This window comes from Zootoca vivipara, chromosome 7 (assembly GCF_963506605.1).
Source record: "Zootoca vivipara chromosome 7, rZooViv1.1, whole genome shotgun sequence".
NCBI classification, from domain to species: Eukaryota; Metazoa; Chordata; class Lepidosauria; order Squamata; family Lacertidae; genus Zootoca; species Zootoca vivipara.
Window position 1 is genome coordinate 41,751,748 of NC_083282.1, and position 12,010 is coordinate 41,763,757.

Consider the following 12,010-nt stretch of genomic DNA (forward strand, 5'->3'; position numbering starts at 1 on the left):
ATACAACATAATTCATTCTGCTTTTGAAGGGGAACATCCAACTCCCTCATCCTATCAGAAAAGGATTTCCGCTCATGCAAGGGACCTCTCCCCTCTCTCTTCCCTCAATATGCACCCAGTGCTGTTTCCAGATCAGCTCTAGAGAGTTGGGGGAATCCCCCAGAACAGATTTAGAGTGTGGCTGAGGGTGGGAAATATTAAACCACTCAGGGTTGTTAAAGGAGCATTGAAGAGCTAGAAAAGGACCTCTCCAAACTGGGTATTCACCCAGTGTGGCAAAATGGCAAATGTATTTAAGTGCATACTAGCGTAAGGTGATGCATGTAGGACAAAAAATAATAATTCTGCATATATACTCTTAACTGGAGGTGAATGACCAGGAGCGAGAAACCTTGGAGTTGTAGTAGATAGCTACCGTAAGTGAAGATGCTGACCCAGTGTGCAACAGCTGTGAGAAAGGCAAATTCCATGCCGGGGATACATTAGGGATGGAATTGAGAATAAAAGTGCTGATACCCAAATTCTGTGATCAGTGAGGTTACTGTGACAGCTTTGGGGCTTCATCCTCTGTTTTCCATTACTAGATGGAAATTATAGTAGCCGACTTCTCAAGAAGCACATGGTAAACTGAAAGTGTCACATAAAAATATCACTATGAAACATAAAACAATACACAGTGTGCTTGTCTTTTTAAGTGACTGGCTGAGCAGGATAATGTGCTCAGTGATTTTAGTCTCACCATCTGGAAACTATTTTTTCCTCAGTGGATTTAGGTAACGAAATACACTGACCTTGAGCTAAAAGTTCTCAGGAAAATTCCTTCCTGATTTTTTGACAGGATGCATCTAAAGGCACATACCCTACAAATAGTTCTTGAACTCATCTGGTTTAAAAGTAAATGGAGTGAATAAATGCTCAAAATGAAGAGATCTGTGATGCAGTGAAGAAGCATCATACAAAAAGTGCACAACAGACATGCAAAAATGTTTTAATGTATGTTTGTATTCCAGGTTTTGCTTATGTGATAAAATGGTTTGTGGGACACATAGTTCTGGGTCATATTATTTGCCAAAGCTTTCTCTCTTTAGCCTGCTACCAGGTACTGTGTAGTAATAAGCCTTTTATGTACTGAAGAAAACATTACCTCACCCACCTTTGCCAATCCATACCAGTACTCAAGGCTGCTTGTGGAGGTGTACTTTATTTTAATTCTAGGAAAATCAGATAGGGAGCATTTGCATGCACATTTTGACTATATTAGAATCATGATGACTGCCAATGTTTTCATTAAAGTCAGAGAATAGGTGTTTGGCTTAGTGACAACGTTATAGAGAAACAGCATATACAAACGCTATTATGTACGTATGCCACATACTGTTTGTGTTTTAATGTTGCAGTGTAAGTTTATTTTATTTTTTTTAACAAGAAAAAATGGTAGAAACATGATAACCACACCATATGATCAATGTATAAGAATTGTAGATCAGTATGATGTGATGCACACATGCAGGCAACTATTAATTTACTCCTGGGTTACGTTCTGGGAATAGCTCATAAAGGCAAAATCATGTGAGATTGCCAGTGTATTTTTTCCTCAATGCCTGTCCCCTTCCCTCACCCTTTTTATTTTTTAAATTTGCCAATCATGTAAAGCTGAATGTGCACAAGTTAAATGTGCCCAAGTTGCAAGTTCCCTGTATTTACATTCTGCTTTTACATTGGACTTCATGGAGTAACCAGGTCTCCAATCTTATTGCCACCAATACTGCCACATGCTGGGCCCAGGAAAGCACATTTTGATTCCCTTCAACCAAACTCAAAAGGCAATCTCACCAGATATGCCCTTTTCTGAATTATGGGAACAGTTGTTCCTCATTCATTCTCTCACACACATTTCTTAAATCTATATGTAGGATAATCCAATAGCAATACATTGAAAGTTCCATGCTCGTTAGTTCATTTGCTTCTTGCTGTAGTACACAGTATTCAGTGTGCTATGAAATGCACATGAATGGTACACTTTGACCTTGAAACTATGAAACTAGAGCTGATGAAGAATAAACCGAAACAGGGCCTTGTCCTGGATTTCTAAAACCTGGATTGCTACTGGAATTTGTCTTATCATTCTCAACTTAAAACCTTCTAAAAATTAATCTACTACCTAGCCAGAGCTCTTGGAATATTTTCATTTGGTACCTCCAGGTATGGCAAGTACCGTATTGGCCTGAATATAAGCCACAGCTTTAAAATTGGAGGGGGGGGGGAGGAAAAAAAAGAAAAAAAAATACCTGAATATAAGCCACTCCATTCCTTGCTGCTCCTGGCTGCATACGGGGGGCGGGGGGGAGCCACGCTGCATTGCCAGCGGCCTTTCCCCTTCCTCACTCTCTCCCTTCCCAGCCTTGGGGAAGACGACAGGGGATTACACATGGGGCGGCCGCCACCGCTTTGTGGCACTCCTGGCACTGTTTGCCCCGTGCTCCTGACTGCATACTATAAGGTCGCAAATATAAGCTGCAGTCTAACTTTTCATGGTTGGAATTTGGGGGGAAAGTGAGGCTTATATTCAGGCCAATGCGGTATGTTTTCTCATAAATACTACAGGTATCTATAGTCAACATGGGAAGGAACACACCCAGTTACCCAGACTGTCAAGCTGTTTTGAAAATAGCTTAGTGGCTCGGTTTTGTCAAGATCTTGCTGCGATCTCCTGTCTCAGAGTCCAAATGCCTGCAAGTTCACAGTAATATGTTGCTTGATTTAGCGTGACTTTTGAACCCGGCCAATATCTGCCTGTCTTTTAAGACAAAAGGTTATTTTCAATCTGTATTATGCATTCTGCTGAACCTTTATTACTGCTCCATAATGTGTTTCATGTACAGTTATGGTAGTGACTTTTTCACCTTTGTTGTAGCGCTTGTTTTTGTTGCTTGTTTTATGATTAAGTTGTAAATTAGATTTGTCAGCAGCTTAGGTATGTAGCATATGTTGTATTTCTTATTTTGGACATCTTGATGTGAAAAAAATAAGGTCTTGTACATAAAAAATTTAAGAAAAGCAGCTTGCATTGGGTGTGACAGGTATAATGATGACCTTTTCTGCATAAATGGTATTCTTAAAAGTTTGAGTTGCTTGATGCCCATGAAGCACTTTCCTCATACAGTATCACATTTGTCATGGTTGCATCTTAGTTCTCATTGTCAAACTGGTGCAGCAATATGGTAGACTACAGCCTGCAAACTTTCATCCTTCCACGCAGTAAGGTTTGCTAAAGTGGTTCTTTATTTTTGCCATAAAAGAGAAACATTTTCCTCTGAATTGTAGTTTTGTGCTCCATTCCAAATATTTTAATAAGATGAGAATGACCAGGTGCTCAGTGGCACTATTTCACATACTGTACTGTGCCCACAATCCATAAAGGTATAGTAATATTTTGCTGAAAGTTGAGACCTCGTCACTAAAATTGTGTCAACGAGCTCAACAGTCGTTAAAGGAACATCCTATAGTTCTTAGATATAAACCGTGCCATCAAATATTATTGCACCATTTCCTATAAAATTATCAACCGGGCAACATTTTGGTCGACACAAAAAAGTCAAGAGATGTTGTGATCCACCAGAGAACTTTAGAGCACTATCAAGAGGCTTCAAAACTACCCCCAAATAACAGGATAAGATTGCCTTCAAATAATTCTCCCCCTGTGGCCTATTAAAAGTATTGGCAGAGGATTTCTGGATGCAGTGCAGAACAGTATATTATCAGAAAATACTGTTTTTCTTTTGATTAGATCAGTGGATGTTTTGGCATTTGGGCTTTTTGATTAGAGGGACTGACTCCTTTAACCATTCAGCACACTTATTATTCAGCAGATAGTTAATAATTTTTGGAAATGCACTTGAGCAAATACCTGGGCTTAAATACACTGGACCATCTGAAAGAACTGATAATGTTTTCAGTAGCGGACAAAAATGTTAATTATGGTTCTTCATCTTTCAGAATTAATATGCTATCAATATCTTTCTATTTGCATGCATTTGGAGTCACACCTGCTATTTTCTTAGACTCATCATTATGGTTTCCTCTTGTTGTGACAGACAAGATCAACTGTGGAACAGTAGAAGAATCATTCCAGTCGATACATGTTTCAGTTTTGAATTTTGCATGATTCTTCAGTTGTTTGATTACATGAAGAAATTCTATATCTAATTGGAATTCAGACCTGGAATTTCTACCCTTTTCAGAAACTGAGCTTCACAATTACAGTCTTATTTTTATTTTACAAAAATAGTTACCCATTCTTCATTACTGCAGGCACTGCCAGAGTGGACTACAAAACTTGAAATAAGACAAGTCTCTCTCTCTCTCCTCCCTCCCCACCCCCCCTCTCTCTCACATCATTTTAAACTTGCAAGAGAAGATACAAAATTCTGAAACAATAGGTAAAACACTATTGTTTGGTATACACTTGTGTAAAAAGATATGTCTTCAGAAAACATTTGACGTTCAGAGCTGTATGTTCTTTAAAAATAAGTGGCATTCAGAAAAAAAATGCACTAATGGCTTTTGAACGGGTTTGCTGTTTTTATGTTGCAAGTATACTCAGGGTTCCCATATTTCATACAGTGAAAAACTGAACAGAAAAGTTGTTGAGCTTCCCCACAAAAAATTCACAAAAATGACTTTTTGAGCTTTTTTAAAAGGAAAATTGTATGGGTTGCCCTATGTCCGGATTCTGACTGAGTGTTCTAGATATGTCCAGGAAATTCCAGACGTAGGGCAATGCTAAGTATGAGTATACTTTGTCATACTTCAGTATTTCTCATTTAAGTTCAGGCTGGTCTTCTGTATGTTTTCTTTCAGAATTTTAGATCTCTCTGTTGGTGATGACTAGAAAATAAGGAAAAGTAAATTTTGCAGCTCTGACATTCTTCTCACCCAAGAATGGTGCACTGACCATTACTGTTAACATGTATAAAAACGTGCAGTTTATTGTTCATGCAAATACTATCTCCAAATATAAATTTAGCATTTGATACATCCATGATTTATGATACTGATAAACTCTTTAGTGCTATTGTGACAGTATATTGACATTCTTTTTATTCTGCATTTATTGCCACATTCTTATTTTGTTATGAATTTAAAATAAACTTCTAATTCAACATGAAGACATGGGCTATTTGATATTTTTGCATTTACTAGCTACATACATGTGTTTCTCTATAATGTTGCCCTAAGCCAAAATAATGCAGTTTTATCATGAAAACCTAGCAGTTCGAAAGCACATCAAAGTGCATGTAGATAAATACCTACAGCAGGAAGGTAAACGGCGTTTCCGTGCGCTGCTCTGGTTCGCCAGAAGAGGCTTAGTCATGCTGGCCACATGACCTGGAAGCTGTATGCCGGCGAGATGAGTGCCGCAACCCCAGAGTCGTCCGTGACTGGACCTAATGGACCCTTTACCTTTACCTTATTTTAATTACACATCTGCTTTGCTTGATGCTAAAATGGGGCACAAAGTAGCTGTAAGAAAGCTTAAGTACTAATACTGAGAAGCAAAGGAAGGGCAGATAAATTTGCCTTGGAGACTTTAATGTGATTATTGCACATTACTGGATAGCCTGATGCCAAATGAAATTATTTCATTAATAATTTTGTTACATTGTGGAATTATTCCACTCAGTCACTTGGTTTGACTTTGATGCCCTCCATTTAGGTTAATGGTGTGAAAGTTGTCACACCAGTAGCGTACAAAAATTCGTTTAAGTATTTATTTATTTATTTCCCACCTTTTACTCCAAGGAACTCAAGCTGGTGTACATGCTTCTTTCTCCCAACCCTGTGAGGTAGGTTAGGCTGAGAAACAGTGACTGGACAAAGGTCACCCAGTGAACTTCATGGCTGAGTGGGGATTTGAACTGTACTCTCCCAAGTCCTAGTCTGACACTAACTGTTACATAAATGTATACAGTAGTACCTTGTTTTGAGTCTGGGATTCGTTCCGGAGCCCTGGACACTCGATGAAAGGGATACTCAACAAAGTGCTGCTCTCTGCACGTGTGCAGAGCAGTTTGCGCTTATGCGCATGCAGGAGCGACAAACCCGGAAGTAACCCATTCCGGTACTTCTGGGTTTGCCGCGGACATTTGCCGAAATGGACGATCGACGGGGCGGATGTTCATGGAGGCATTACTGTACTGCCAGGAAATTTTGCAGAGAACTATTAGCTAGCCTTCAGCAAATCTATTTTGTCACCTCAATGCACTGAGAAAAATATAGTTCTCAGCTGATGGAATGAAAGAACACAATATCAATGCCTATTTTCCCCCCTGGGAACATTCAACACTTAATAGTGTTGTTGAAAAATATCTAGGTGCTAACAACTTTCTTAGTTTGTGTATTGAAAAGATAAACTTCATACAAAAGGCACAATTGCAAACCTCCAAAGGAGTTCATGTAAACAAGTGTGCTCCCATTCTCCTCAGCATACTAAGGACTCTGTGCATTGTGGAGAATTCCCATTGCCAATTGTCCTCAACTTTTGACTAGCTTTGGTAGGCAGCCCAAATTGGGGTTACCATCAGCCCTGCCTTCTCCAAACGCTAACTTGAAAAGATTGTGATTATTTATTACCCTATTATTGTTGTTTAATAAAAAAGAATGACTTCATATTTGGTATAGTTCATTATAAGCACATTGTTTACTTGAGCATGCTACGTATTATATGGTAACACAATGTTTGTTGTAACACACAGAGACAAGATGGAAGGAAACAAAATGAAGGTACGCACAAAAGCATTGAAGCAGTTGTTGCGCGCCTTGAAAAACAAAATGGAATGAGTCTCAGTAGCAATTCCAGTCCTGAAGCAACATTTATGGAAGCTTCAGAAAGGATGAACAATATGGACGATGCTGTAGTTCCTCGAGTTCTGTATGAAGAATTGCTGCGAAGCTATCAGCAGCAGCAGGAAGAAATGAGACACATTCAACAAGAACTTGAGCGAACAAGAAGGCAGCTTGTTCAGCAAGCAAAAAAGCTAAAGGAGTATGGGACATTAGTGTCAGAAATGAAGGAGCTCAGAGACTTGAACAGACGGCTACAGGATGTACTGCTTCTCAGACTAGGCAGTGGTAAGTACTTGGATATATGTGGGACAAGTTCTTAAATAATTTAATTTTAAATTAGAATGGCTGAAATAATCACAATATAATCTGCTTCATTCCATATGCCAGTCTTCCATTTCATACATTGAAAATTCTGTATTCATGTTCCTTTTTTCATTCTTTTTAGTAATAGAAATTTTCATCCTGGTAATATTGGCATGCTTTTCCAGGGCTACACACAGCCATGTTGTGCTGCAGCTGTGGAAACATATTCTTTTTGAAAACCACTTTGAGGTTTTATTATAATCAGGCAGTATATAAATGTTTTGAAATAAATAAATAAATACATCTAGATATCTCTTCCCACCTAAACCAGAAAAAAGTATGCAGAAATATAAGAATATTTCATAACACACTGGTCCTTGTAACATATCTGCGGCATCATTTATTGCAGCTTAAGTATTGTGGCCAAAGCTCTTGGTAGAATGACAAAGGGAATCCAATAAATATCTTAAATATACGAGTTCCATCTTACAGCATGATCCTTTACACGTGTACTTAGAATCTCACTGTTTAGCAGGACTTGCTTTCATATAAGTGTTCATAGGATCGGAGAACCATAAGCCAAACTTTCAAAGTGATCTCCTTGAGCAAACAACAGTTGCTCCATTTGCTCCGATTTATTTTTCAGTTCCATATCTGTAAATTCCATTGATTTTTAAAATTCAATTTAGATTTTCTCAAAATGTATACCATCTAAAACTTTTTTTGGTTTACACAAAACCAAAGAATGTTTGCCACATTTGGATAATCAGGTACTGGCTTGACAAACAAGGCTTGCGGCACTATTATGAGTGTGTTTCCAGTGTTTCAAAGTCTCCAGATACAGGTACAGTCATACCTTTGTTCTCGAATGTAATCCGTTCCCGAAGTCCGTTCGACTTCCAAAAACCTTTGAAAACCAAGGCGCTGCTTCTGATTGGCTGCAGGAGCTTCCCGCACTCAATCGGAAGCTGCGTCGGATGTTTGGCTACCAAAAAACGTTCGCAAACTGGAACACTCACTCCCGGGTTTTCAGTGCTTGGCAGCCAAAACGTGTGAGTACCAAGGCGTTTGAGAACCAAGGTGTGACTGTATGAGGAAAGGTGCTCCTTTAGGTAACCTCATCTCAAGATGTCCAGGGCTTTATATGCCAATAGCAAGACCTGAAACCTGGCTCAATAGCAAAATGGCAGCCAGTGAAACTCTTTCAGCCCAGGTGCTATGCACAGTTGATAGGCGTCCTCTTCCACAGCTTTGCTGTGGCATTATGCACTAGCAACAGCTTCCAGATCAGCCTTAAGGGAAGCTCCACAAAGAGTTCATTGCTGTAAACTAATCTGGAGACTTTCCGGGCTTCGACCACTTTACCTAGGTGATTCCAATAAAGGGATGGCCATATCTGTTGCACCAGCCAAACTAGCAGAAGGTGCTCCTTATCCATTGGTTCTCCAGTGACAAAGATGGATCCAGGAGCACCGCCAAACTACTTACTTGCTCCTTCAGAGAGTGAAACCCCATTTAGAACAGTCAGTTGATCTGTTCCTGGGCCTGGGAAGTGCTCCTAAACAGAACCTTAATCCTAACCAGAATTCAAGCTCAGTTTGTTGACCCTTATCCATCCCATCATGGTACCTAAGCACTTACCCAATTCCTGCATAGTCACTTGATTCAGAAAAAGAGTTATGTTTTGTCACTCACGTGATGTGACAGAAAATACATAATAAAAGCAAAAACAACCCGATAATACCCCCTCCACATCATATTTTAAAAGGGCATCAGATGTCCTGGTTAAAGGGGAATGTTTTCATCTGGTGCCTTAAAGGGGTATAATGAAAGCGCCAGCTGAACCTCCCTGGGGAGAGCATTCCGCAAATGGGGAGCCACTGCAGAAAAGGCCCATTCTCATGTTGCCACCCTCCGGACCTGCCATGGAGGTGACGCAAAGAAGAGCATCAAAGGATGATCTCAGGGTCTGGGTTCATATGGAGAGAAGCAGTCTAATAAACTGTTTGATCTACTGTATAGCCTTTCTGCTAGATCACTGCTAACCTACTGCCACAACAGATTGGATCTGTGCATACATATGCCATGCTCATCTTTCAGTCATGTTACTGTACAAATACCTCTTTTTCTCAGTGTTCAGTCCTTATCTGTGGAACTTTTTTGGTTACTTTTCTGTTTTGGAAGTTGTGACAAATCTCTTTCTTAGCATCTGACGTCTTTTCCACTGGGAAGTATTATGAAAAGGTTCTGTTCAGTTCCCTCTTCTAAGCATGATGTCGTAATTTTCTACTTGATATTCCCCTGCTTATTCTTCTTTGAAGTTTCATTTAGCTCCTTGAAATATAGGGATGGCTGGGTGGCTTCTCTTACATACTCCAGTACTGTGTGAATGGGTATTTGAAGAAAATATGAAAGTGTTAGATTATTATTTTTTCCTCCAGTGTCTTGGAATGTGCTGTCACTGAAGATGTGATAGCCCTATATTTTGACAAATCGGATTTCTTAATTATAGTAGCCAGTTTCATTTAAAACAAGGAAGATAAATGTTTTGTTTCTTGGTAAGAGATAAGATGCAGTAATAAACAATATTTAGACTTGAAGTTTAATTCTTAAAGAAAACTTACAGTTTTACCACATATTTAATTAGCTAAAAATCTTCTTTTATTAATCTGGTTTTCATGCAGTCAAAGTAAGCTGAACTCTCAAAATGTTTGCACTTCCCTTTCGATTACCCTTCTAAATACTACCATGCATTTTATTTTATTTTTACTAGCCCACTAAGAGGCTAGTGGCCATGGAAATGCAGTTTGTTAGCAGGCTGGTAAAAAACTGCCCTACCAAATAGGCTGGCACATGAGGGGCAGAGCTGAGGGATAAGTTTCCCTTCCTCCACAGCTAGCCTGCAAACTGAATGGGCAGGCGGAAGAGTGACGGAGTTACCTGTCCATTCTTTGCCAATTCACTGACCTTCATGGTCACCTATGGCTATTTGGCTAAATACAGGTCTGATTTAGGAAAAGGACTGGTGAGAAGGTACTTTTCTATTTTTACCACAAATACCTTTCAGAATCAAAGCGTTGAGAATCTTTCTTATGTGAGTGTATAGGTAGTACTCTTTCCCCAAGTGATCTAATGTCAGGTGTGTCAGGAGATAAAAACTAGTTTCCATAAATTTTTAGAAGGCCTAAGCAGGCACAGGTGAAGGGAAGCAGAAAGGATTAATTTCTGCATATTTCATTTTGTTTCCTTTTGATAGAGAAACATTCGAAGAGCTGAGAAGCCCAGTTCATATTTTTTGCACACACTAAAATCCCAAGCCTGTGCTCTTTTGATCTCTTAAATATTGTATGTTGGACTCTTACCACTTCAAATACATCTCAGAAAGTGTGGCTTTCAAGGCTTTCCCTGATATCTTTTTGAAAGAAAACTTGGCCTGTGCTCTTACGTTGTAGTGTGTACTGGAATTAAAGCAGCAAATCAGTGGGTCCCAGTCCACGCAGAAGTCCCAGTTGTGCCTGCTGCCTTGGGAAGGCAGCAGGAGAGCAAAGCATTGGGAGCAGCTGATTGTAGTCTGGCTCACCCACCATCTGGCTGTGCTGCAGCCCAGGGCCTACCATGGGAGCTGTAAGTCTAATTAAAGGCTTGGCCCAGCTTCGATGTTGCTGTTTTCAACAGCTGGTGAAACTGCCATCACACTCTGCCCCGCCAGAGGGAGAATCGAGCTGAATTGGCAAGGGGCTGATACCACTCGTTCCTTCCTCTGCTTCTTTAAACTGCTAGGCTGAGGAGTGAGCTGCTGCCGTCGCCTCAAGGAACCCCTGACCCGCCACCGGCTCACAAGAGCCAACAGCAGGAGGGAGCTCTGTTAAAGTGCTCCCCCTCCCCAGCTGAGAGAGGCCCGACCCTGCTCCTGTTTGTACCCAAGTAGGAGTGGGATTGGGGCTGCTCAGCTGAGAAGCCTTCCCAGCTGAGAGAGCCCCAACCCTGCCTGGTTGCCTTCTCCAGGAGGGTGTGCTACACCTTTCCTCCCAGAAAGATGGAGCCCACCATGGAAGGCAGGCCAGGCTCTTTGATGCTGCTAGCGGGCCCAGTGCTCACCAGCAGCCTCCAGCAGCCCTTGTCCACAAGGCACGGATAGGGTAACTTTGCACCCCGTGCCTTGCAGACTTCACCCAGGAGTGTGGGCTGCGTCATTCCTCCTGGGGTGAAGGCCCCCCCCCCGAAGAGAGAGAGAGCACACTCACACAGGTAAAGGCAGTTAAAAACATGGGGAGCCTGACAGATTCTGTGCGGTTGGCTACTCTGCTGCTTGGTCTGACTTCGGGGAGTGGGGGGCAAGCTGGCAAGGTAGCTCCCCCCCCATGCCAGCGAAGGCAGAGGGAGTTTGGCCAAGGAGCCCCAAGGTCCTTGCTGCTCCAGCGTGAGTGGCAGGGGACTTGGGGCTGGCTCTGCTGGGAGCAGGAACTCTCCCACTGCCAATGGAGCCTGGCCAAGGGATCTTGAGGCTTGCTTAGCTGGGCGCAGGAGCATTTCCGCCCCCCCAGCTGAGCAGCAGGCTTGGGCCAGCTGTATTGGCCACAGCCCATGAGGCGCTGGGGTGAAAACACCTGAGCTCCCATGATGAGAGCTGCAGGAGTTTCACCCAGTATCTTGCCAGCTGGGGCTAATGCAGCTTTTTTCAACATTGCTGTATATTGTCAAACTGCGATGTTTGGCTGGCAATACACCATGTTGTTGAAAACCCAACATTGTCCAGCCCTTGTGTGAGGTACAGCCACAAGCTTTTAGTGGCCTTATATGCAGGCACCAGCTTTTAGGTGCCTCTGGGCAGAAATGTGGCTGCATTGTGAAAAACAGTCAG

General features: G+C 41.4%; 1 protein-coding gene across 7 annotated transcripts in view; it reads left to right on the forward strand.

Moving 5' to 3' along the window:
• BEND5 (BEN domain containing 5) overlaps positions 1-12,010 on the forward strand; it is a 730,611-nt gene that overhangs the window by 398,381 nt on the left and 320,220 nt on the right. For 6 of the 7 annotated variants that reach the window (XM_035121552.2, XM_035121547.2, XM_035121548.2 and 3 more), the window contains one exon: positions 6,756-7,131. The exons of the other annotated variant lie outside the window; for it this stretch is intronic. In XM_035121552.2, the coding sequence (XP_034977443.2) occupies positions 6,756-7,131 (376 nt within the window). The remainder of the gene's footprint in view (positions 1-6,755; positions 7,132-12,010) is intronic. 7 annotated transcript variants of the gene reach the window in all.